The sequence below is a fragment of the Taeniopygia guttata genome, chromosome 18 (assembly GCF_048771995.1).
Source record: "Taeniopygia guttata chromosome 18, bTaeGut7.mat, whole genome shotgun sequence".
NCBI classification, from domain to species: domain Eukaryota; kingdom Metazoa; phylum Chordata; class Aves; order Passeriformes; family Estrildidae; genus Taeniopygia; species Taeniopygia guttata.
The window spans coordinates 2562847-2587551 of record NC_133043.1 but is presented as its reverse complement, the minus strand read 5'-3'; the positions used below and the strand labels follow the sequence as shown (position 1 = coordinate 2587551).

The 24705-nt window shown below is 38.5% G+C and overlaps 1 protein-coding gene across 2 annotated transcripts; it reads left to right on the top strand.

Annotated features, from left to right (window-relative positions):
• Positions 1–715: 715 nt before the first annotated feature.
• Positions 716–24004, top strand: CSNK1D (casein kinase 1 delta). Of its 2 annotated transcripts, XM_004176968.6 has the most exons (10): positions 717–1053; positions 6246–6356; positions 8023–8171; positions 8655–8883; positions 9293–9463; positions 10682–10830; positions 11399–11570; positions 11874–12013; positions 18666–18732; positions 20572–24004. In XM_004176968.6, the coding sequence occupies exons 1-9, from the start codon at positions 978–980 to the stop codon at positions 18696–18698; spliced, it is 1230 nt and encodes a 409-aa protein (XP_004177016.1). In that variant the 5' UTR covers positions 717–977; the 3' UTR covers positions 18699–18732; positions 20572–24004. The 2 variants fall into 2 exon arrangements, with proteins under 2 accessions (XP_002197513.1, XP_004177016.1); XM_002197477.7 differs by lacking the exon at positions 18666–18732 and having other exon boundaries at positions 716–1053.
• Positions 24005–24705: the final 701 nt, after the last annotated feature.

The following is a 24705-nucleotide window of genomic DNA, read 5'->3' as shown; positions in this document are numbered from 1 at the left end:
GTCAGATCCAAACCCAATCTTTCCTATGCTAGAAGCTATCTTTCTAACCCTAAACGAAACCAAACCGAACCTAACTAACTCCTGTTGGCTTTGCTATGATGTTAAACCCCCTTTCTATGAAGGCATTGCTTTAGACACCCCCTTCAGTTACTCCACAGCCAGTGCCCCCCACCAGTGCAGATGGGACACTCCCTCTCCATCCCTTACTCTGTACTTCCAGAGGCTCAGCTGTCAGCCACCTAAGACATCAATGTCTTACAACTTTTACAGTATGAGGCTTCACAAATACACAGCTTCACATGTGCACACACTACATGGTTATACATACAGGCCCTGCGGTGCTCTGCTTAGCACGACACTTAGAAGACATTCTTCCTCACCCGGAGAGAAGGAGGAGATCCCAATACTCCTCCCCGGCAAAAATGACATGGTTTTCCCCTGAAATTTGCGGGGTCACTTCTCAGACTTTGTCCCTGCACCACTCTCCCCCTCCTCGCCCTGCTGCCTTCCCGGTCAAACGGGCGCTCCTCGGAACGCAGTGCTGCCGGAGCTCATCTCCACCGCGGGGACGATGACGCCACACACACCGGGAAGACTGCCGACCTCACTCGCGGCCGGCAGGCGGCAGGGACGGCGCGGTGAGACGGGCACCGGCGGCGGGGGGCGGCCGGGACGGCACCCGCGCCCCGCCCTCCGCGCGCCGTCCCTGCGGCAGCGGCCCGCCCCCGTCGCTAGGGAAGTGAGGTCACGGCGGATGGTGGCGGGGGCCGCAGCGGCTGAGGAGCCGATCGCATCGGGAATCCGTGTCCATCTTGCTCGGGAGCTGCGGCCACCGTCTTGCCTGTCTCGTTAGTATCGAGCGGCGAGACCAGAGCCGCGATGGCATCCGAAACCGCAGGACTGTGAGGCATCGGAACGAGAGCCAGCAGGCCGGGCAGAGCAACAGAACGGGGTCGTGAACGACCCGAGCTGCCGCCATGGAGCTGAGAGTTGGGAACCGGTACCGTTTGGGCCGGAAGATCGGGAGCGGCTCTTTCGGGGATATCTACTTGGGTAAGGAGGATGGCTCGCAGGGGATTTAGCTGGCCGTTTTGTGGCTGTGTGGAGAACATCGAGGGCCTAGTCGGGTCAGGCAAGTAGCTGGGCTAGGGACACAGCAGCAGTAATTTAATATTTCGTTGACATCATGTCCTAATTTGGATAGTGCGGAAATCAGGAATTCTGGTTTACTCGGCTGCCTCTCTTCTCGTTGCTGTCTAGTGACCTTGGGCACCATTCGAGTCTGTAAAATGTGCATAAGGGTAAAAATCGCCTTGTCTGAAAACAAGGAAGGAAAAAACCAAAATCATATAAACCCTAAAAACCCCACAACCCACCGCATTTGGAAAAACGTTTTGGAGAAGAAACGTACCAGGGTTAAATATCGCTGCAGTGGACTAGGAAAAATTGTCAGAAGAATGTTTATTCTCCTTTGAGGCCTAAAAAAATTACACATATACAAGTGATTAGGTTGCAGTAAAAAACCTTTAAATCCTTCAAATAATCCTCGTAGTTTGGCAAATCCTGTTGCTGACCGTCACCTAATCGTGATCGCTGTACAATTGTAAAACGTACAGGATTGGAATTCTCTTTGCCAGCCCCTTATTATAGTTCTCTAACATAGCCTACTGCTGCTATTATTTATGACAAGCTCAGGTGGTGGGTGCAACAGATTTTGAAAGCAGGTATTTTTAAAATACTCTACATATTCGGCAAACTCTCAAGCCGTGTGAAGTGGGTTCAATCCAAAGAAATATGATCATTATGTCTCATCCAGTAGATACAAGTATTCTGCTTTTGAAAATTGTGTTAACCTAGAAGAGCAAATCAGGGAAGGGGGGGTGAGGGAAGGTGGAAGTTGCAGGGGCCAAGGTTCATTGACTGTGGAAGATAAAAATAATGTCACTTGCTGTCTTATGTGGTAGGTTTGGCAGTGCATGCAGTATGAGAGGTGGGGGTTGTTTTTCTATACATGTTGCAGTGCACAGCTGCCATTCCAAAATAATTTGTTATTTAAAGCTGCTTGTTTACAGATCATTAAATATTCATTATCCATTAGACAGATCATATGCCTGATGAAAAATATGCTATTTTAACTGAAGGTATGTGATTGTCTAGAGTCAGAGAACGTGATTCTTCCTCTCTGCAATGCATGTATAGAAGATTGAAGATGTGACCATAGAAGATTGTCGTAAAGCTTGTGCAAAAATTCTTGTTAGCTTCCATTGGAATTTTGGGGGGCAATTAAGACAGCAGTTAAAATCTGAAAAGTCTTAGATAATTTGAAAAATTTAAACTTTTGACTGCTGCTCAGATAAATCAGATTGTAATACAGTATTAGTATCAAGTGCAAGTGAAATAAACGTTTGTGTCACTTTTATCTCTATGAATGCAGCTTACACCAGTGAAGTTGCACAGAAAGTAATAGTTTGCTGTATGCTAGTGTATATATTAATGCCATACTGAATTCTATGCAATAAATCCTGTGAGTTTTACATTTTTTCATTTCTAAACAATTGTCCTGGATTTACTCTCAAGGCTTACTGCAAATGTCATGCCATTTACGTGGAAGCATGGCTCAGGCATGGAACTAGCATGGAAATATGTGAATGGAAGGTCCAGCTGGTGGCATGGTTTTATTTTTTCAGGGGAAATTATTGTCTCTCAAGAACTGAAGCCTTTTGTAGAGTCCCATTTGCTTTGCCTGCCATTATCTGGTAGAACAGATGTTTGAAAACTGGCTTTTGTGATAACGAAATGTGGTCAGTTTTTTAAAAATTCCAGTTACTGCTCTGCTGTTCAGACTGTACAGTAGACATAAGTGTCTTAAAATAATTTATAATGTTATTTCAGAAGTCAGTATTTACTTTTAAGTAGACGTGCCTTCTGATAGGCCTCAGTGAATTTGTAGATTATTTCAGCATACATTCCCAGCTCAGTTTTATGCTTTGAAAATGAAGATTTGACTATTTTGCCTGTTTCCAGTCCCCAGGTTTTGTCTCAAATGCAGCTACAAGGGTGTTGAAGACATTTCAGAGTAGAGAGGAGGGGCATCCTCTGTTTTCCCACCCTTTCCCTTTTACCCTACTTTGGAATAAGAAACCAACAACATTGTTAGGAGCATGGTTCTTTCACATTCTTTCCTCTTCTTCTTTGTACCTCAAAATTTGTTTTCTGGAATTTGGAATGGGGGTCTGTGGGACAGAATTTTTAAGTGTAAGGCACTACTGTAAATAAATAAGCATGGAAAACTTAAAGAAAATGAAATTTAAGAGTTTACCTATGTTACCTTCCAGGGGAAGATATGAATGAAATTGATACACAGATACTCTAAATAGTATAAAAAGTGGACAGGAGTGTGAATGGATCAGAGTAAGCGTTTATTTTTTTGCAGGGAGCGTGAGGTCAAGTAGGAATGAGTCATAAAGATAGAGTAGTAGTTGCAGTGTTTTCATGGTTTCTTGTGTTATGTATATATTTTTCTTAAGAATGAGTTTTAGGTTGTAAACTAATTAAAATAATTTCCAAGGCCTTCCTTAGGGAAGAGGACTTCGCAATTACAAGTACATAAGAGTTTTGTATTTAAAAAAAAAGCTTTCACAACTTTAGTCTTTCTTTTTCAATTAGAAATGGTGATGTCTCATTGTACAGCTTGTTACTACTTTTTAATTATTCCTTTTATAGAACTGCTACTTCTTAAATATTATTACATATTCCTTAAAGGAAGCCAAGCTTTTGGTGGAATACAGGACACTGTAAAATTTTAGAAACTTTTGTCTCAGGTTTAAAGTGTAGACAAAAGTCCCTTCTTGGGGACAAGCACTGGATTGCTTGGCAGAATGATTTGCATTTTTGTGCCACTCTCATTGGTTTTGCTGGACTCAGAAATATTAATTACATTAATAGTACAAAATCTCTTGTCTTGGAGGAGAGGCTTACGTAGAGGTGGAGTTCAGGCTAAAGATCTTGGCTTTCTTAGGTGGTAAAACTTCTTAGGAAGAGCAAATAGGCGGAGAAGTTACCTAGCAGATCAAGACCATGGTCTGTCAAGTAAGTTTAATGGTGCGTTGAGCAGGACTTGATCCTGATAATACAGGTTTTGATCCTCCTACACAGTTCTTGCGTTAATCAGCCACGGAAGACTGCAGCTGTCTTCAGAGAGACATGTCTTTCATTATATACGGATGGAAGTCTCTGTCTGTTTTGGATCAGAAGATTTTTTAAAAAGGCAAACCAATCGGAGCCCCGAAACACCCCCATTGCTGTTGATCGCTTATTGGTTAATATGGTCTTCGGTCTACACCTTCTTTATAGAACTTAGGAGAACAAGAGATGGTCAAGAAAGGTCAGGAGTTGTGTGGTTCATTTGTGGTGGGGAGGTCAGTATTAATAAGTCCTGCTTCCTTGTTTTTTTGATACATGCTTTCAAATCTCTGGGTTGATGTTCACTGAGATTAATTTAAGTCCACCAAAATAATTCATCCATGAAGTGTGAAAAATACTAGATTATATATTGAAGAGCTTTCAGTTGCTGCGGCTGTACTGTGTCCAAAGTAACAATCCAGGATCCTGTCACTTGTTATGCTAGATAAAAAAGAGTCATATGTGTGGCCTTATTTTTCTTTTGTGTTTTTTCAGTGGATGGGCTTGAGTTGCACTTATTGTATCTAGAGTGAGCTTCATATGTTTTGTAGATTTTCAGGGTGAGATGCCTAATAAATACCTGCTGGGGTGTCCACTCAGAGAAACTCAGTGTTCCAGCAGCACCACCTTGATACCCACGTGTGCGTACAAATGGAAAGACATTTTATTAATGTAGAAAAAGACACATAGTCTTGCGTGAGCTCAGATGATTTCCTGCAGTATCAGTTCCTGCCCAAGTGAACAGTCATGTCCGTTTTGAGGTGTGGGACGTTAGCATGTCTTTGTGGTCTTAGTTTACCTGATTTTATAGCACAAAAGCACTGAAGTAGCTCCTTAATCACAGGAACAGGATTTTGCAACTATAAAAGTTAGGTCAGTACAATGTAATGGTCAAAGAAAAACATGGGAAAAAATAGGTAGGTGGAAGAATACGTCTTTATGCACATATGTTTTAATTGTTTTGTGTGACTCCCAAAAAGGGCATTATGGAACTGACAAAGGTACAGATAAGAGAAATGGGAAGTAATACGCAGTAATTAAAAATTACTGATACAGGGAATGACAAGAGTTTTTGAATTCTGAAAAGAGTTAAGGGAAAGGTGAGGTAGTGTAAAAGTGTATGCAATCCTCATAATGGAAAAAGTGAGTGCAAAAGGATTGTTTGCTGTTTCTCAACAAAACAACCTCAAGTTAGGCATTTGGAAGTGGGGATCAGATCGAACCATAGGTGATATACTTTGCATGATCCTGAACCATGAGGTAAAGCAGAAAATTCAGGCCGAATTCCTAAAGTAGAGAGACTTGGGGATAATGTCTGTGAAGTGTCACACATTTCCTTTTGCTATTTCCTTTTTTCCTGTACTTTGTAAGTTGCTTGGCTGTAAGAATGTCTATTTTCTTGACTGTTTCTATTTAAGAATGTCTGTTTCTCCCTACATATTTTGAAAGTGAACAGGTAAGTGTTTTTTTGATTCTTAAAACAAGAATTTAATGAGATTTAAAGAAAGCTTTTGCAGACTGCAGGTTCTTCAGTGTAGATAATCTTCCTTCCAGCCAAGTAAAATGAGGTGTCAGGGTACAGCCGGACTATGTTGAGATCTAGGGAAATTGTAGTCTCTATTTCCAAGACATAAGAGGAGGTGATTTGAATTCTTAGTACTTCTTCCATTGGTGGGTTTGTGTGGCATGTTTGTAAAGATTAATTCTGAACATTTTTACCACAGACTGGAAGTGGAAGGACATCCCTGAGGAGATGCACTTGGTTTAGTTTAGTTGGTTTTCTGGGGGTTTTGTTTTGTTTGTTTGTTCGTTTTTTAATGGGATAGCAGTAATTTTGGCTTCTTGTGCTACAGTGTCTAATAGTTGTTTCTTGTAATCCTAGTCTGTTGGAGACTATCTGTAAAGTTTCAGAATAATTTTTAGATAATTGTGGCTGAAAGTACTTAATCTCTGGATGTTTGCCATTTAGAAGTAGCTTGTTGATGCTCGTTTTGTTTTGGTCTTGGCAAAGGAAATGCATCTTAAAAATACTTTGACCAATATTTTAATTCTTCTGGTTTTAGGAACTGATATTGCTGCTGGAGAGGAGGTTGCAATAAAATTGGAATGCGTGAAAACCAAACATCCTCAGCTCCACATCGAGAGTAAAATCTACAAAATGATGCAGGGTGGAGGCAAGCAAACTATTTTCCTTCTTCAAAGATTTTATTGCTTTTACACCTTTGATCTATCTGGCACCTGGCAGTTAATGTTTGGTATCTCTTTTGAGAAATAAAGGAGAAGGTGGGAAAGGCAGCAGGGTAGATGAAGAGCAGCATTTCAGTTCTGCAAGGGTTGTAAAGGGGCGCTCCAAATCCATGGCTATCACACTTCATGATAAGTAGTAAGATCCTCCAATGTTTCTCATGGTTCCTGAAATATTAAAATGGGAGGATCTTGTACAATGTGAAACAAAGTTTGGTCCCAGAACAGTGACTTATTTCTGATTCTCATGGATCAGTGAAAGATGGCAACCACTACTTTGGACCATTTCACCTGATTTGCTTATTATGGTAGCACAATTCTAAACTTTTAAAAATCAGGTTAATTTTTGTTGTACATGTTAGTATTCTTTTTTCTGTGTTAAAAATATTTCCTTGCTGGGAGAGTTCAAAGGCAAAATGGCATTAGTGGTGGAGAATAGGAGTGCAGCAACTTCACAGCTACTGCGTGTTGCTTTGCTGCGGTAACTTACTCACATATTTTGAAATTCCAGAAACCTAACATTCCTGTGCACTTCTGGGACATAAACCCAGTTAATGAACTGGTATTTAAGTTTTGTGGTTTTTTCATAGCCCCTTGAATTCTTCCTAAATGAGGATATGCTTTGCATAAAGAGTACATTCCATGCTGTATCTCAAGTACATGCCAAGTAGGGTAATAAGACCTCTAGAAATTGATAATAATGTGTATTTGCATTTAGTTATTTTTTAATTCCTACTTCATTCAGTTGTCACCTGTGTGTAACCAAAATAGCCTTCATAGAGTAACATGCTTCCTTTAAATTCAGCAAATTACGGCATTTCACACCAAAATGCATAGAATTAACTCAGAGTGAGGCATTTGAAAGTATGAATAAGGCTACCTATGTGCAGATTTATTTCAAAATATTTGAATGTTTCTACATTTTTATGTGAAATAAGGTTCCTGACTTCCTCCATAAATTTGGGCGAATTATCATGCTGTAAAACTGAATGAATAATACACCTCATAAACAGTGCTACTTTGGTAGAGATTCACCAAACAGCAAATACTATGGAACTGAAGGAAAGACAAGAATATGAAGGAAGGGTAGAAATTAATTGCAAATTTTTTATGAAGGAGACAGGTATTTCATGGTGATTTTGTAGGCTTTGAAACTAAGTTAATTTCTGAGGCCTTCTTCAGTTATAGTATCTAGTGGTTTGTCAGGATCTTTTATTTTTCAGACTCCTGATTTGTGCCTTATTGGATCTTAGAGACTACGTGCATATTAATATTGGTAAAATGCTTAGGGTTCAAATCCAACAAAGATGCTTAATACTTTAAAGTTACAAGACAAGTATGAAGACTAGAAGGTTTCTGGGAAAAAGAAAAAAGGCTATTTTTAGACCTCTGTTGCTAGAATTTTTTATTGATTCTTCTGGAAGTTATCACACATTTAATTTTGGAATGTCTGAACATAAAATATTAAGCTTCACTGTAAATGGAAACATTCATGGTAATGACCCTCAGAATTAATCTTAAGAGCCTTGAAGTTTTGTGTGTATCAATTATATAAATCAAATTGTTATACTGAATAAATGGTTTATTTTTTCCTAGTGGGTATTCCCACAATTAAGTGGTGTGGAGCTGAAGGGGACTACAATGTTATGGTGATGGAATTGTTGGGACCGAGTCTTGAAGATCTCTTCAATTTTTGTTCAAGGAAATTTAGTCTCAAGACAGTCCTATTACTTGCTGACCAAATGGTAGGAAATGGCTTTATTATCTTGATAGTGAAATATGTTGGGATATTGAATTTTTTTGATCATATACATTTTATTACTAAAATTTAGAGCTGAATAGGCTGTATTAATAGAGAAAAAATTCAAAAGTAGCTCTGTTTTTGTAAATCCAAGCTATCCCACCAAAAGTGATTACCAATTCTTCTTTAAAAACTGGATCTGCACTGTTTGAAAACAAGGTGTTGCACTGCTCAAAGACTAAGAAATTTCCCCACAAAAGTTTTGGAAACAGATTGTCCTAGTTTTGTAAAATAGGCACGGGCAAAGAGCTGGAGAGAAGGTTTGCCCATTGTCTTCTAAATTATGTTCTCTTTAATGCCTCTACATTTTATAATAAAAAGGGAGGTTGCCTCTTTCATTATTTAGACATAATTGCTAGTGTATTTGTCAGAAAAATATGTGTGCTTAGTCTCTTGACAATTACTTTTCTTGTGGTTCTGTATTTAGATAAGTCGAATTGAGTATATTCACTCTAAGAACTTCATCCACCGAGATGTGAAGCCAGATAACTTCTTAATGGGCCTGGGGAAAAAAGGCAATCTTGTCTACATAATAGACTTTGGACTAGCAAAGAAGTATCGAGATGCTCGAACTCACCAACATATTCCATATCGTGAAAATAAAAACTTAACGGGAACTGCCCGTTATGCATCCATCAACACTCATCTTGGAATTGGTGAGCTGGGGAAAGCAATAAATTGAAACTTGAAGAGTGTCAACATATGTAATTTCAGTGAAAATGGATGTTGCTTTGTGGAGGCATAGGAGACAGTCTCTATTTTTGACAGCATGCATGGCCTTGCATATTTTGATTAGGTGGGATTCAGTCTATATTGGGTGTCTGTTCAGTCTGAGTTTGTAATGGTCAGGAATTAGCGCATTTTTTAATAACTGCAAGGATAATAGGCTTTTCTTTTACTGAAAAAGAAAAGCCTATTTTCAATTTTTACTGAGTTTATCATGGGCATAGTAACTCTCAACTGTCTCTTGTTCTTGTAAGGGCTTTATAAAGTCTTGTTGCACAGACTTTTGTTTTGCCAGTAGAAAATGAAACCTAATGAGTTCACTTTTTTATGCTGTTGTAGAGCAATCTCGCAGAGATGACTTGGAGTCCTTGGGCTATGTACTGATGTATTTTAACCTGGGCTCCCTCCCCTGGCAGGGACTGAAAGCAGCAACAAAGAGGCAGAAATATGAACGTATCAGTGAAAAGAAAATGTCTACACCCATTGAGGTTTTGTGTAAAGGATATCCTTGTAAGTTGCTCTTCTGTGACACTAGGCCTATGTGTTCATGTTTTAGTGGCACATCTCCTTTCCTTATGTTAAATTCTACTACTTTTTTTCATTGTATGTGTCTCTCCCTCTCCTCTTCCCGTTCCTTATTCCCCCATGATTTTACCACATGCGTGGTAAAAATACTATGCTGAAGACAGATCTTTTTTGTTCATAGAGTGTTTCTAGGGATCCCTTGTCTCAACTATTGAAGCACCCTCAAGAGGAAGGGTAGCATGGTACCCTGATTTGCGCTCTACTTTTTGTGCACCTGTTGGCTGGATAATTGGCAACAGACAACATTTTAACAAAGTACCTCTTTCTCTGTCTGTGTGGGTACTGTTTCTTGGATGAATTGGATTGTGTAGTCAGATGCATCTCTCATCTACTGCAGTTGTTTCACTTGGGAATTATCATCCCAGCTTCATCTGTTTTTGCCTGCTGATGGATTAGAATTTGTGAGAGGCATGAGAAACCCTGCTGTATCCTAGCATCATGCCTCAGAGCAGCTCTGTTTCTCTGTTGTTATTTACACTAAAACAATAATAAGCAATTTTTGAATATTGTAAAATGATACTTAAGTTTGTTTTAAAACATAGTAGCACTAGCCATCATCAGAGGCTATTTTCATTTCACAAAGAGGGCTTCAGCAACTAGTTACAATGACAAGAACTATAGTTTTGGTTTGGGTTGTACGAAAATACATCATTTTTTATGTGTTTCAAATGTTGCTTCCTACATGTTCTTTTACATTCATGAATTACATATTTTCTATGGAGTTTACGGGCAGGGAAGACTAATCAGCTTCTCTTATGCCATTTGTTAGATTTTCTTTCTTAATATAAATTGTGTCTTAACAAAGAAATGCTGTTCCGTGTCCCACAATAAATTGTGTTCAGTATATTCCAAGCAAAGTTTTAAACCTTTTCTCCCCCACCAGCTGTTGGTTAAAGAACTGTACTCTGTGCTATCAACAGATGAGATCTTTGCCTGCTCTGTGATATAAAAATAATTTATTTTTCAGGGTTGACATGATAGTGTTTGCTTTAGTGGATTTCTAGTATAAGATCATTCTTCTTCTTCTTATGTTAAGAAGATTCCCTACTTTTCAGGTTTGGGGTGGTTTGGGTAGTTTTGACTCAGAATTACAAAAAGCCAGTGTGAAGCCGAAGATAAAAAACAGGCTTCCTTTCATTACAGCTGAATTTGCCACATACTTGAATTTCTGCCGCTCTTTGCGTTTTGATGACAAGCCGGACTATTCCTATCTAAGGCAATTATTCAGAAACCTTTTTCATCGACAAGGATTCTCATATGACTATGTATTTGACTGGAACATGCTGAAATTTGTGAGTAGTTCACATAGCCTTCTAAAACTTTGAATTTTTAATGGGTTTGGTGGGGTTTTTTACTGCATTGTCAGTTTTGAGTATCTTAACTGATACTGTAAGATCATCTTTCATTTTTCCTCTTGACAAGTCTACTGTATAGACAGAAAGATCAGGAAATGAGGAAAGGCAGGAGATACGGCATCCATGCTATAAGGCTTGACAACTAAATTACAGTTACAAGGCTTTTAATGTGGAAGGCTTCTTAGATCCTTTAGGGCAGTCAGCAGGCTAGGTTGTGGAATTACTACTTTCTCTCACCTTGATTTTTAACATGGGTCATTGGCAACATTTGAGGAGGTGTCCAGCTGCCATAACAGTATGTGTGTATGTTAGCATTTTGAAGACTATCCAAGCAGCTGTATGAACAAAACTTAACGTAGTTCTCAAGAAATTTTACCAAAGCAGTTGGTGCCTTCTCAAACTTCAGTTCACACATTGTCCAGTTCTTCCTTTTCAGTACTTTTATCCAAACATACAGTTGTAAGCTCAATAATCCCTGAAGTTGTTCACTAGTCTTGACCCGTAGGGTGCAAGCAGAGCAGCTGAAGATGCTGAACGTGAAAGGCGGGAACGAGAGGAAAGATTAAGATATACACGAAATCCAGCTGTTCGTGGATTACCCTCCACTGCTTCTGGCAGGTTAAGAGGAACGCAAGATGTAGCTCCTTCTACTCCCCTTACCCCAACTTCACATGCTGGTAAGTAAGCAAGTACTGGGTGAGTACTTATAGACTACTCTAATCGACAATTTGTCTCTGGGCAGAGTTTGGCCTTTTGGTTTGTTTTTTTCTTCCTTGCTTTTTAGTAGATTGAAGGTATTTACAAACACTCATTGCCTGGCAATTGATACTCGTATTTCTATGAAATGTCAAACAGCGGCCTTGATTCCTCGTTTGGTTATGTGGAATTCTTATGTGCAAACACCAAGAGTGTAATTTTTCCAGTCACCGTGTTAACATGGCATTTCTCATTATGGGACTCTAATGCTGTTTTTCTCACAGCCAACACCTCTCCTCGGCCAGTATCCGGTATGGAACGAGAAAGGAAAGTGAGTATGAGATTGCATCGTGGTGCCCCAGTCAATATCTCCTCATCTGATTTAACAGGCCGACAAGATACCTCTCGCATGTCAACTTCGCAGGTAAAAAAAAAATAAATCCGTGTATTGGAAAAAATGAAGGCGATTTGATAAAGTTAATTTGCCAAAAGAACTTAGAAGGTAATTGATGGGATTTCATACTGTTTTTGCAGATGATGTTCATTTGTGTAAATGCTTGACATTTAGCCTGAATGATGGGGGTGTAAAGAAACTTTTATTTTTACCTTGACAGCAATGAGAGGATGCAAAATTCTAGAGGTGCAGCATTTTAACCTCTTATTGTGGGATTTAGCTCCTTGACTAATTGACTTTATTATATATGTTATCCGTGAAGAAGCAGAGTAAGAGATAGTGAATCTTGTTTCCAAATCAGCGGAGCAGACAATATTGGTGCAGAAAAGGCAAGAAGCATTTGGTGAAGAACACTGTAGAGCAGTGCTCTTAATTCAGAGCCGATAAGAGGTCACATACATGGATTATACATATGTTGCAGAAGGCTCATTTGAAGAGAATGGCAGGAGGATAAGTGATAATGATTCATAGTCAGCACTGAAATCATCCTTGCTGCTCACAGTGACTTAGCAAAGAAATTTGGGGAATCTTTCTTTTTAGGGCTAACAGTGTTAAATGTGTTTCTAACTCTGTGCTATAGCTAAAATGTTCCTTCCTCAGCTTATTGACAGTCTTGTCCTAAACTGTGTGGCCTGGCTTTGTACCATTTACTTTTAGTCTTACTTACAAAATGGAAATCAGCCAATTTGTAGACATTCTGCAACATTTCTGGGAAAGCAATATGTTAGGCAGACTGTTGCAGTGACCTAGAGGTTTTTCCATCATGCCTCACTACTGTGGAGGAGCTTTAACTGCATCATTTTTGCCAGAGACTTGTTCCTCGTTGACAGAGCACATTGACAGAAAACTGACTTGGTTCCTTTTGGCTTCGTCATTTAATCGGCAGAGTTAATTACTTTTGGATAGTATGTGTTCTTAGTTATGAAATCTTACTGCTTGAAAGAACACTTTTTTAGATGGGGCCCAGGTGGATATCTCTAATTAAAACTGAGTATGAAGTGGGTTGGAGAAACAATTCCATTGTGATAAAAGCAAAGTGGGGCTTGGGTCGGGGGAGGTTTTAAGCTGAATTAGTTGCTTCACCTTGTAGCTGCACATATACTTGTGCTTGCATAAGGGATGAACAGTTCAGGAGCAGAAATGACTGGGCAAGAATAGGGTATAGGTAAGGTTTTCTCTACTGGCTTTGCTACAAGTTTCACCATCTGAAATTGTTCACTGAACTGCTATTCTTGCCTCCAGAAATTTTCACATTGAAGTATTTTTAAATACTTTGAAAACAAAGAGGGGAGAATTGTGCATAGTTATGGATCTTGTAAATTTGTGTGACTACCTGTTAGAAGAATGTAAAGAAAGTGCAACCAGACTGTTCGCAGCAATATCCAGTGAATGGACAATGGAGGGTGGGCACAAATTGAAATACAGGAAATTCCCTTTAGACATACAGAGATATTTTTTTACTATGAAGGTAGGCAAGGACTCTAACAGGTTGCCCAAAGAGGTTGTGGAGTCTCCCTTTCCCAGATTACTTGGAGCCCAACTGGGCATAATCCTGAGTGGCCTGCTCTAGACTGTACTTTGGGTAGTGGGATTGGGCTACATGATTTCCAGGGGTCCTTTTTGACCTTGAATATTCTGTGAGGCTATGATACAGACTTCTCCCTGAACATTTACTTTAATATAAAGATGGTTTCTTGGCAAAGTGTATTGCCAGGTCTTTGGCATTCTGAGCAAATCACAGATGCTTTGTCTCTGTTAACAGTCAGATAAATGAGTTATAACAGTAACAGACAGAAATGCAGTGATGCCTCTTGATTGTTTTAGGTACATGTACATCTTTAATGTTTTTGCTATGTTTGTGACATGTCGCTCATTGCGGAGGTGACACCATTATAAACATTTCAAGATGCAAGTAATGCAGTTGGGCTTGTAGATCCATTTTGGTTCTGCTTGGCCTGTAGAATGTGAATACTGTGAGGGCAGTGGGTAGTTTTCTGAGTGATCTTTAAACATCCAGATGTGTAATTTGTGATATGGGCCAACAGTACCATCTGGCTTAATGGCACATTCCATACCTGCTCTTTTTAACACTCTGCTCCAAGTATAGGATTGCTTGGTTGACTACCTTACAGTCTCAAAAACAGCCTAGTCGAGATCTTCTCTTGAGTTTGTTAGAACTAATAATTCGTTGACTGCTGTATTCATGTAGTTCTTAAGACAGTGAACCAGTGCTGGTATCTACTCATGGTGGCCAAATAACAGTGTCTAACTGTAGTATAATTTGAACAGATTCCCCTGGGCCTGTTGCAATTGGAGGGCAAGAGAGATTTGTTGGGGGGATGAGTTGGATTGGAAGGGCCTTTATTGATCACCTTATTCCGACCACCCTGCCATGGGTGGAGAACCTTCCAGTAGGCCAGGTTACTCAGAACCCCATTCAGCCTGGCCTTGAACATCTCCTGAGATGAGGAGTCCACGACCTCTCTAGGCAACCTGTTCTAATGCCTCACTGCCCTTACAGTAAAGAATTTCTTCCTCATAAATAAATCTACCCTCCTTCAGGTTAAGGCGATTCACCCTTGTCCTGTCACTATATGCACTTTTTACATGCCATGTGAACAGCCCCTCTTCAGCCTTCTTGTAAGCCCCCTTTGGGTACTGCAAGGCTACTCTCAGTTCTCCCCAAAATCTCTTCTCCAGGCTGAACAGCCTCAACTCTCTCAGCTTGTTTTCATAGGAGAGATGCTCCAGCCCTGTGGTTGACTTAGTGGCTCTCCTCTGGACTCATTCTAACATTGTCAGCATTGTTCTTGTGTTCGGGGCCCCAGACCTGGACACAGCACTCCAGATGGGGTCTCACAAGAGCAGAATAGAGGGCAAGAATCCCCTCTCTTGAGTTGCTGGTTGCTTTTGTTTTGATGCAGCCCAGGATGCAGTTGGCTTGCTGGGCTGCAGTTGCACATTGCTGAGTCATGTTGAGCATCTAATCCATGAACACACCCTAGTCTTTCTCCCCGGAGCTAATTTTGATCCATTCTTCACCCAGTCCTGTACTTATGCTTGAGGCTGACCTGACTCACATGCTGGACCTTGCACTTGACCTTGCTGAACTACGTGCAGCTCCCAGAGACCCACTTCTCAAGCTTGTTAAGATCTCTTTGGGTAGCATCCCTTTCCCTATAGCAGGTTGACTGCACCACACAGCTTCTTGTTGTCAGTAAATTTCCTGAGGGTACGCTTGTTTCCACTGTCCATGTTGCTGACAAAGATTTCGAACAGCACCACTCCCTATACTGAAGAAGAAATACCACTCATCACTGCTTTCCACTTGGACATGGACTCACTGACCACAATTCTTTGAGTGCAACCATCTGGCAAATTTCTTATCCACCAAGTGGATAAGAACCACCTTATCCAGGTGGTCCATGTGTCAAATCTCTGTCTCTCCAGTTTAGAGGCAAGGGTATCATGCGATACAGCATCCAGTGCTTTGCACAAGTCTGGGTGGGTGACATATGTGGCTCTTCCCTTATCCTCCATTGCTTAGCCACACTGTAGAAGGTCACCAAATTTTTTGGGCACAATTTACCTTTAGTGAAGCTATGTTGTCTAACACCAATCACCTCCTTATTCTCCATGTGTTCTAACATAGTTTCCAAGAGGATCTGTTACATGACTTTGCCAGGCGCTGAGGGGAAACTGACCTGTAGTTCCCTGTGTCATATTTTCCTTTATAAAACTGGGGGTTATGGTTTCCCCTTTTCCAGTCAGAGGGAACTACACTGGACTGCCATGACATCTCAAATATGATGGACAGTGGTGTAGCCATTTATTCAGCCCGATCCCTCAGACCCCATGGATGGATGGATGTCATCAGGTCTCACAGACTCATGCACTTTCAGGTTCCTTAAGCAGTCCCAAACCCAGTCATCTTCCACAGTGGATTTTCCCAATCCCTTCATTTTCCCAATCCCTGCCTTCACCTTCTGCACCACCTTCTTGGGTGGTGTGGCTGAAACATTTTACTCAGACTATAGCTTATAACACTACTACTTGAGCTTGCTAGAGAAAATTGACTTTTCATTTTCCCAGTTGTCACTCTCTAGCAGGCAGGATGGTGCAAGTTGCAGGTGTTGATAGCTTATGCTCTTCACAGTTTTCATAATACTAAAGTAGCTCTTCTATAATCAAAATTTATCCTTAGATGTTAGCCAGGTCAACAGTTATAGCCATGAGTTTCCCATTATCTTTATACCTTGTTCTTAGGAAAACCTAAAGTATTTGAGTTATGTGGCAAAGTCATTAAAGCAGATTTTGATTGGAGGGGTGTAAGAAGATAGAGAGTCATCCATATCACTTCTTATCAAGAGAATTGTAAAGAATAGCAATTGCTTGTCCATGTCCATTGCAATTGTGCTGGTTTCCTTAGTAAGTCTTAAGTAAATATACTACCACAGGTCCTTTTTCAGGAAGTGCTTAAGCCATACTCCTGGTGGAAGGCAACGTTTAGCATTTACCATGCATATCTACAGATATTTTCTGTTAAGAACTACATTTGTTAGAGTTCTTATTTATAAGAATATATGTTAGTTTTGTTATTTCATTTACTTTATACCTTGGTTTGGTAAGGCAACAGTGCATCTGCAATCTCCCTCCACCTCTTCATCTAGAGGAAAGGCTTGTTAAATTCTGCGCAATGAAATGCACAGAGGTTACTCAGGCAATTAAAGTTATTTGCCTCTAAGTAGAGTTCTTAAAGATGATTACTCCATGTGTTTATCTTTCTTTTTTCCAAATTGAATTCTGATCAAGTCAGACTGAAACTGAAAAACTAAGCCTATGAATGCAAATAATAGGAACTGGAGTTCTCTTATGAAAACTAGGCATTCTCATTGAAATTTAATGCTCATGGAAAAATGGTAATTGGTAAGCATAGCAAAATAGGTATAATTCCTGGCATCCAGGATGGTGTCCTCATAGCACCTAAGTCATTCTCCTTAAAAAAGACATGCAGTTTCTAACGCTAAGTAACAAGCATTTGAACGTTTATTGGAGTAACAACTGCCGTGTCTATGAGATGGTTCGTGAAACTTAAGTGTTTCTAATGAAATTATGTAAATTCTATGGCACATGTTATTCAGTACATTTCTGGATTATATGAAGTAAATGCAACAGCATAAAACCTCCAAGTTGTGAGTTCACAGTGATAAACATCAGTAGGAGCTGAGTGGTCAAGCACAGTCTATTCATATGTGTATTCCTGCAGTACTTCAGATTCTGGTTAGGATGAAGAAGTGGAGGCTGTTTTCCTGTAGTGTGAGTTATATCTGTGGTAAGTAATGACTGAGGAGGCAGGTGTAATGTTGGACTGGTTGGTGTGGTTTTCTCCTTGAATCTATTATGTATTATACAATCATAAACAGAAGTGGAGATGTTACTTTGTGTCATTAGTAATATGGATTGGGAGAACAGATTGTGCAGTGTAAGAGTTTCAAATCTATTTCTTTCAGTTTGTACAAAAAGCTAAGAAAATGTCTTGAGTTGGTATAGTGTTTGAGACACAGTGATTTTAACAGGAATTAAGGTTTAAGGATAAAAGACATGAAAAACCTATTGCATAAAATTAAAACCACTCACAAGTAAAGAAAGGCAAAACAGAGGTCCAAGTGAAAGTAGTTACCTACTAAAACTTCTAAAATAAGTAGATCATCTCTCCTCTCCGCCTTTGCATTGATACTGGATTCATTTCTAAGTGGTGTGTTCAAGTTTAAAGCAAGCCTAAATTGCAGCAAGCCTAAATCTGTATGCAGTGTGTTGGACAGAAAATCATACCAGCTGTTAAAAGATTCTTCTGCTCTTAAACGCTTTAAGTTAATTGTTCCCTAAATCTCCTTTACACTAAGTTTTTAAACATTAAGAGGCATAGTAAAAGAGGTAGTAAATAAGGTAATGAATATTCTAGTAAAAACAACTTTGAATCAGTTCTGCTGGTCCACATGCACAGACTGCATCCTGAAAGCAGTGATCATCTCAAGAATCTAGTTATGGGTGAGTTGTCTTCATTTCCTTCAATGAAAGGTTCAGTCTGACTGCTTGTGGTTACACAGTAAGTTGTTTAATGTTTTTTTTCCTGAATGTAGCATGTTCAGCACCCAACAGTAAAAGCTGTGGCAAATTCCTGTTGGTAACAGAGGTATTCTCTGTAGTTGGAAGGAAGGATTGAAATGCTGCACAAAGAAGTATTTGATTAATCTCTTCGATGAAAGAAGATTTTAGAAGGCTATAGCAAATACTGCCATTGAATAACTTAAGTGTTGTGCCATACTTCCAGTGCTTCTTCATTTTCCATTTCTGCATCCACAGATCTTTCTCCACATATCCATCTTAATAGGCATCATACTGTGTGTTGTTCTTCTGACCTTGTCAGCTTCCTTTCAGGATTAATGATTTGTTTCTTTTACGTGCCTCTTAATACGATGGAAATGTCTTATAGAAGTCTGAATTCAGAGCTTCTCAAAAGTTAGAGTTGCTACTGCAAGATCAGGTTGGATTTTTGTTAAGACATCTTTATATATTGGGGCAGTGGAACTGTTAAAAATTGCTGTCTTTTCCCCTACCTCAGAATAGCATTCCTTTCGAACACCATGGCAAGTAGCTGCTCGTCTCCTTTCGTTGGAAGGCAGCACTGGGTGAGTGCTTCTCATTAGACACCAAAACTTTGTATGGGGTGGTGAAAAAACTCTTTGGAAACATCCGACTTTGCTTCTTCTACTTACGTGATCTCATAGTTGTATCTGTGCCTTCTGGTCGGATCCTTGATGAAGCATTGATTTTTCTCTGACTTAAAAGTAAATGTCTTTCCAAAAGCTGAGTTATTGCTGCTGTTCCACTTGGACTCTTAAGCAGAGTTGACAATTATAATGACCTAAAAGGTCCCTTAAATTGTTCAAGTATCAACAATAAAGTAAAATAGCCAAGTTGAAATTTTTAGCTGTATGAGAATTACGTATCTTTCCAAGGATGTTGATGCAGCAGGATGTCTTCCATTAAAAACCAGATCTGCTTCAGAATCATTAAAGCAAAATACCTGTACAAAGACTCAATTAACAGTATTGCTCAAATGAGGCTCTGTCTTGTCTTTTCATGAATGGAATGTTCTGTTACAGCCATGTCCATTTTTTCACTGTTTTATATTCTTCTCCATGCCTTATAAGCTCTCATTTTAAAAATACTCAGATCTGTTCAAATCTGTATATTAAAAAAACGTTCACATACTAACCGTAGTTGTCGACCATGAACATCTCAGAGGTAGACAGACTTGAATTTAGGTATTATGAAGTCCTTTCCACTGTTGGGTGCAGTAGAAGTTTCTGCTTTTCTATGTGCAGCTTTTGGCTTTTTAGTCTGTTCTGCTTTTGGCATTAACAGGTTTCATGTGAGAAATAACAGCGTTCAGTTGGAATCAGGACCTTAGTGCCTGAGGGATACTTTTCTTAAGTATTTCAAAAGCTTCTTTGATTTGCTGCTTATTAAAAAAAAAGCTGTGAGAGTTTTCTGTTCCTTAATAAACTCTGTTGTGTAACTCTTGTCTGCTGTCTCGCTTTCTCTGTAAAGCCTAAGCTTGCATTAATCCTGTGTTTCTAGTTGGTGAAGAATCCTGCTATTTCTCTTCTGTTTTCTCCTTCTGCTTTGTGTGCTTGGCTGACTCTGCACAACCTGCTTCATGAACAGTTTATAGCATTAAAAAGATCCAACTGTAAATGACAGCTTAACACTTCAAAGACCAGTTATCAGATCTTAGTAAAAAAAAAATATATTAAAAATAGATATTAAAAATGCATAAAAGCAAAGCTTTGCATTGAAAAGCCTGTATGCAGGAGACAAGCACATTCTGGTCTGGATTGCACCTGCGTTGGTTGGCCTATACTGTATGCCTTAGTATTTGTAGCTGTTCACATGTGAAACAAATACTGAATACTGATCCAGCTACTTAGATGTTTCTCGCTTCTTAAATTCCAAAGATGTATGGTTGTTTTTCACTTTCATGGTGAAAGTGATAAGAAATAATGCTACCTGTACTTCAGTAGGTCAAGCTATGGAAATACAAGAAGTATCTTCTAACACAGTGTCCCATGGAAAATGAAAAGCTATTGAAGATAATGAATTTCTTTTTTATCTTCTTAATATTTTTCTTAATTAATTATCCATTGAGTCTATTACTGTGCATTCATAGTGTTTTCTTCTAGTTGGTTCTTTCTTCTGCACATGTTTATGCTTTGTCTAATTTTCTTCAAAACATCCCCTCTGGCCGGAAAGGTGAATTTTCCATGTTGACTTCTAATAAAAGAGGAAAATTGTAGGGAACTTTGTGTAGCTACAGGTGGGTGTGAAACACTGTATTTCTCATTGGATTTTAAATTCACACACTTAAATTTTGACAATTAATAGTTTAGAAGTACATTGTGAGACACTTGTATGTTAACTGGAATAATATGTGCTGATGTTGTCTTGTTTTTTGGCTTTGGTAGATTCCTGCTCGGGTTACTACCAGTGTTCTTCAGTCCGCTGTGCACCGATGAAATTATTTTGCCATGGAGGGCAGATAATGCATGGCTGATCTCCCATGTTATTAATGGCTTTACTAGCAAATATACCCTAAACTAGAGCGGAAATTGGAGTTCTCCATGTGACCTAAAAGGCTCTTGGAGGAACATGCAGAGATTCCAGCAGCTGCCATTACAGGACGCTCTTGCCAGAAACCCAATGACCTTAAGAGAACCCTGTGGTAACAGGGCTGGAAAAGAAAGATGGTTTACAGAGTTCACCGCCTGTTACTGGATGGCTATTTCAGTTTTCCCTCCACAGGCGGCAGACTTTACTCCCTTTTTATTATTCTACTGTAACTATAAATCTTTTACTTGGTTTAAGAAAGTTTTTTGTATCATTTTGCTAAAATTATTGGCTTACTTCTCTGTAAAGAAATCTTGCTTTTGTCTGATTTAAAAATGTAGAGTATAAACAATCCTGAACTAAAGATAAAGACTTGAAATTTCTTGTTTAAAGATTAGTCTGCCAGGGAACATGTAAATGAATCAAAACCATCTACTGCTATTTAAATTGTGTACTTTCATGTATTGTCCCATTCTGAGTCGGTTTTCTCATGAAGTTTTTAAAACTGTTAGAAGTTTATTTTACTGTTTGCTGTCTTCATTCACACTGGACATGTAACTTTCTGTGTAGCACAAATGAATTTTTTAATACTCATGTTTCATAGAAGAGGATAACTAAATACTCTGCAGGAGAGTCTTAAGTATAGTAGAGATTGTAATGATGAATTTCTTTTTTGTAAAGAACATTAAGAACAAAGTGAAAGACATTTGATGGATTTAGAATTAGAGAGTTTGTTTGTCTCTCTCCTTAGTTTGGGTGAATGGATATTTTCAAACACTTTTTACTCAGAAAATTTTGTTTCCTCTTCTCTGAGGCTGGTTAGCTTGGAGATTATTACAAGTGCAAAACAGACATTGCTGCTGAATCTTCAGTGAATTTGCATGTTTCATTCAGTGTCCACATGTTTATAAATAAATACATTGATTGAGGCCTTCTATTACATGCCAAGATTCAAAAAAGGAATTCTTATACAAAAAAAAAAAAAGAAAACATAAACAACACCCCCGTAAACCTAGTAATGTATTCTTGCCATAAAATCCTGATAATTTTTACAATTCAGATGCATATCATATTTAATTCTTCTGTATATTTAACCTGAGAATGCCCAGAGTAATTATCTAGGTGTGAATGACTCATCATGCTCAGGTTGTTGCAGGTGTTGTTGGTTCCTGTTGGTTATGAAATATGGGAAATTCTTCATACTGTCTGTTACTATAAATGGTCTCATAAAACTATGTGTTCTGTCCTTGCTGTACTTGGAACAGTACCAGAACTCTTATGACTGAAATTATGGGAAGTTCTGTGCTGGATAGTATGTGCAGAGATTTTGTTTGAACAGTTAGGTATTTTGAGAAATTGAGGCAATTTTTAAAGTGGTATTGGTCTTCAGATTTTAATGGAAAATTGTTTTTATTTTTTGGGTGTTTACAAATTCTTTGTTGCTCCTCTCAAAAGTCCACATACCAAATATTATCATTCTTCTTTGGATGCTTTCAGAACATTAGCTATTTGCTTGTGTGTGCTCTGGGTCAGACTGGGGGAAATGTGTGTTTGGGGAGAGTATAGTGGAAAAGCTTGAGAATTTGATCGATTGGTAAGTTTGCATAAGAGAATTATTTCCTCAGTTACTATAAATTTTGGTATTTTAGGCATGTGCACTACCATTTGAGCACTTTTATACTTCACTGTGCTTTCCTTGTAAATATATGTGGTTAATAGTGTAATGTTTGAGGGACTTAAAAAAACAGCCTCTTTATTTCCTATGTATCTGGACCAGTAGATTGCTGTACTGTACTTAAAAGTTGACTGCAGACTTCTAGAATTGTAGTCACTTGGGGGCAGTTTTTGTCCTCATAATAGTTAAATTCCATCATGCAGAAAATAGTTAGACTGTCTGTATAAACCTGTGTATAAACCAGTATCTCAAAGCACTTCATATGTACTACCACTATATTTGTGTACTTTAACAGTTGTGTAAATATATTCATAATAACTTCTGTTCTTCTTGGTGTAACTTACTGACTTGCAATGTATCTTTACCATTTACCTGATGCAACTCTTTTCTTTTTTATTATTTCCATATTTTTCTCTTTTTCTCCCTTCTCTTTCTTCCTTTTTTACTTTTTTCTTATTTCCTTTTTTTTTTTTTTTTTTTTTCATTTTTCAAGGGATTTCTGTACCTGCAAAGAATATTGTCAGTTGCAAACATTTGAAGATACTGTCTTGGTACCAAAACTTTCAGTGAAAGAGCTTGGTAGTTATGATCCTGGGGTATACAGGAAGAAAGAGAAAGCATTCATTGTTTTGCTCACAGAAAGCATGCCTTTTTGCCAGTTTAAAAGTAAATGTTTTTGTTTGGATACTTCTTTTTTTTTTCCCAGAAGTTTTTTTGTTTTGTACAAATGCTTTTGCTTATCAAGTAATGCATGGTATTGATAAGAAAGTATAGTAGGGGAATTGGATCAGTTATGGGAGCTAAGATAAAAGCAGGAAAAACAGTGAGCTGTACTCACAGTGGTGCCCTGTGTAATAAAATTCCAGGTTTTGCTATGTGATTTTCAAAAATCTATTATAATCCAAGGGTAGACACACTTTCAGGAGCCCTCCATGTTTTCTTATTAGCAGGCCTTTAAAAGTTGGAAGGCTATTTTAATTTCTTCTCATGGTTTTCATTTAAAATTGTGTATATGCTTTTATACGGAAAATACGACCTGTGCTGCTTTTTTACATAATCTTGATTGGTTACAGAGTCCTTGAATTTTTTGTGGTACAAGTACTTAAAAAAAAAATCCTCTGCTTTAAGAGAGATATTAAGAAAAAAACATTTGAGTCCATATATTCCACGTTAACTTCATGAAAATATTCAAAACACTCCTTGGAGGAAGGCATGTTCAAGAAGTCATCATTTCCAGTAGGAAAAAATATTGTAAGCACAACTACTTGTCTTTGTTTCCTCGTGTTCCAGACCCTTGAGTATAGCATTGGCTAGAGCAGTATACATGTTGATTTCAAGAATATTTAGTTTCTCTTTTTAAATAATTAAGTAAAAAGGTGTTTATTTTGTTCTTTGACTTTTGCTTTACAAGAGCTGCTCTTGATGTGTACAAAATACCAAATTAGAACAAACAATGCTGCTGGTTTTTAATAGTGCTGAGCCATCTGGTCAGAAATCAAAAGTTAAGCTTTGAGATTGTGAGCAAGTGTAATCCATCATGAATTTAATCCTACAATAGCTTCTAAAGTTCACTGGATGAGCTGGGTTAATAATAAAAAGGTTTTAATGTGAAATAATGCAGTACTTTGTTATTACAAACAGTATATTTCCCTCTTCATTCAAGTGACAGTTTTTGATTTTACATGCATATGTATAGATTTAAGTGACTGTATGAACCTGAATTTGTATAGACTATGTGCATTGTTCAATGCTTTTGTACAAGGAGAGTGCTCAGAGGCCTGGTCGTCAGTAAGAATGTGTTTCACAGCAAAATCAGACAGACTTTTTCAGCAGATATTTACACAGTATTAACACTTTACAACTTCTTATACATTGCTGGGTTTTTTCCTTGCTTAACATTATTAAGACCAATATGGTTTGATTCTTCTGTCAAAACAATTGCATGCTGCAGGCAGAGGGGTAGTAGAAAATGAGAGGAGAACTGTACATAAAGAATCTACAAAAATATGCCTAAAAATGTTGTTAATCACATTTTGGGCAATTCTTGATTCCAAACATTTAAGGCTTAGGTCTGAGATATATATGTATGCCTAATGGACAAAGAATGTGGAAAAGTGGAAAAAGGGAGAAATGTTGCAGATCATCCTAAATTACTAAGCCCTAGTCTACAGTGTCTTTACTGTGACCAATCCAGGATGCTTGGCGTGGGATGTGGAACAAGAATTCATTTGGTACATTATGCACTAAGAAGAAAAGAGTTTTATTGTGAAAGGTTTTAAACTGTTGAAAGAGTACTAGATGAAACGTCAGAAGAGCA

Bases quoted from the DNA above. Each gene is read 5' to 3' on its own strand.
- CSNK1D (XM_002197477.7), top strand. From the start codon at position 978: ATGGAGCTGAGAGTTGGGAACCGGTACCGTTTGGGCCGGAAGATCGGG. The intron at 6,357-8,022 runs GCAAGCAAACTA...ATTTTTTCCTAG, and splicing joins CAAAATGATGCAGGGTGGAG to TGGGTATTCCCACAATTAAG. The intron at 12,014-20,571 runs GTAAAAAAAAAA...TGGCTTTGGTAG, and splicing joins CTCGCATGTCAACTTCGCAG to ATTCCTGCTCGGGTTACTAC.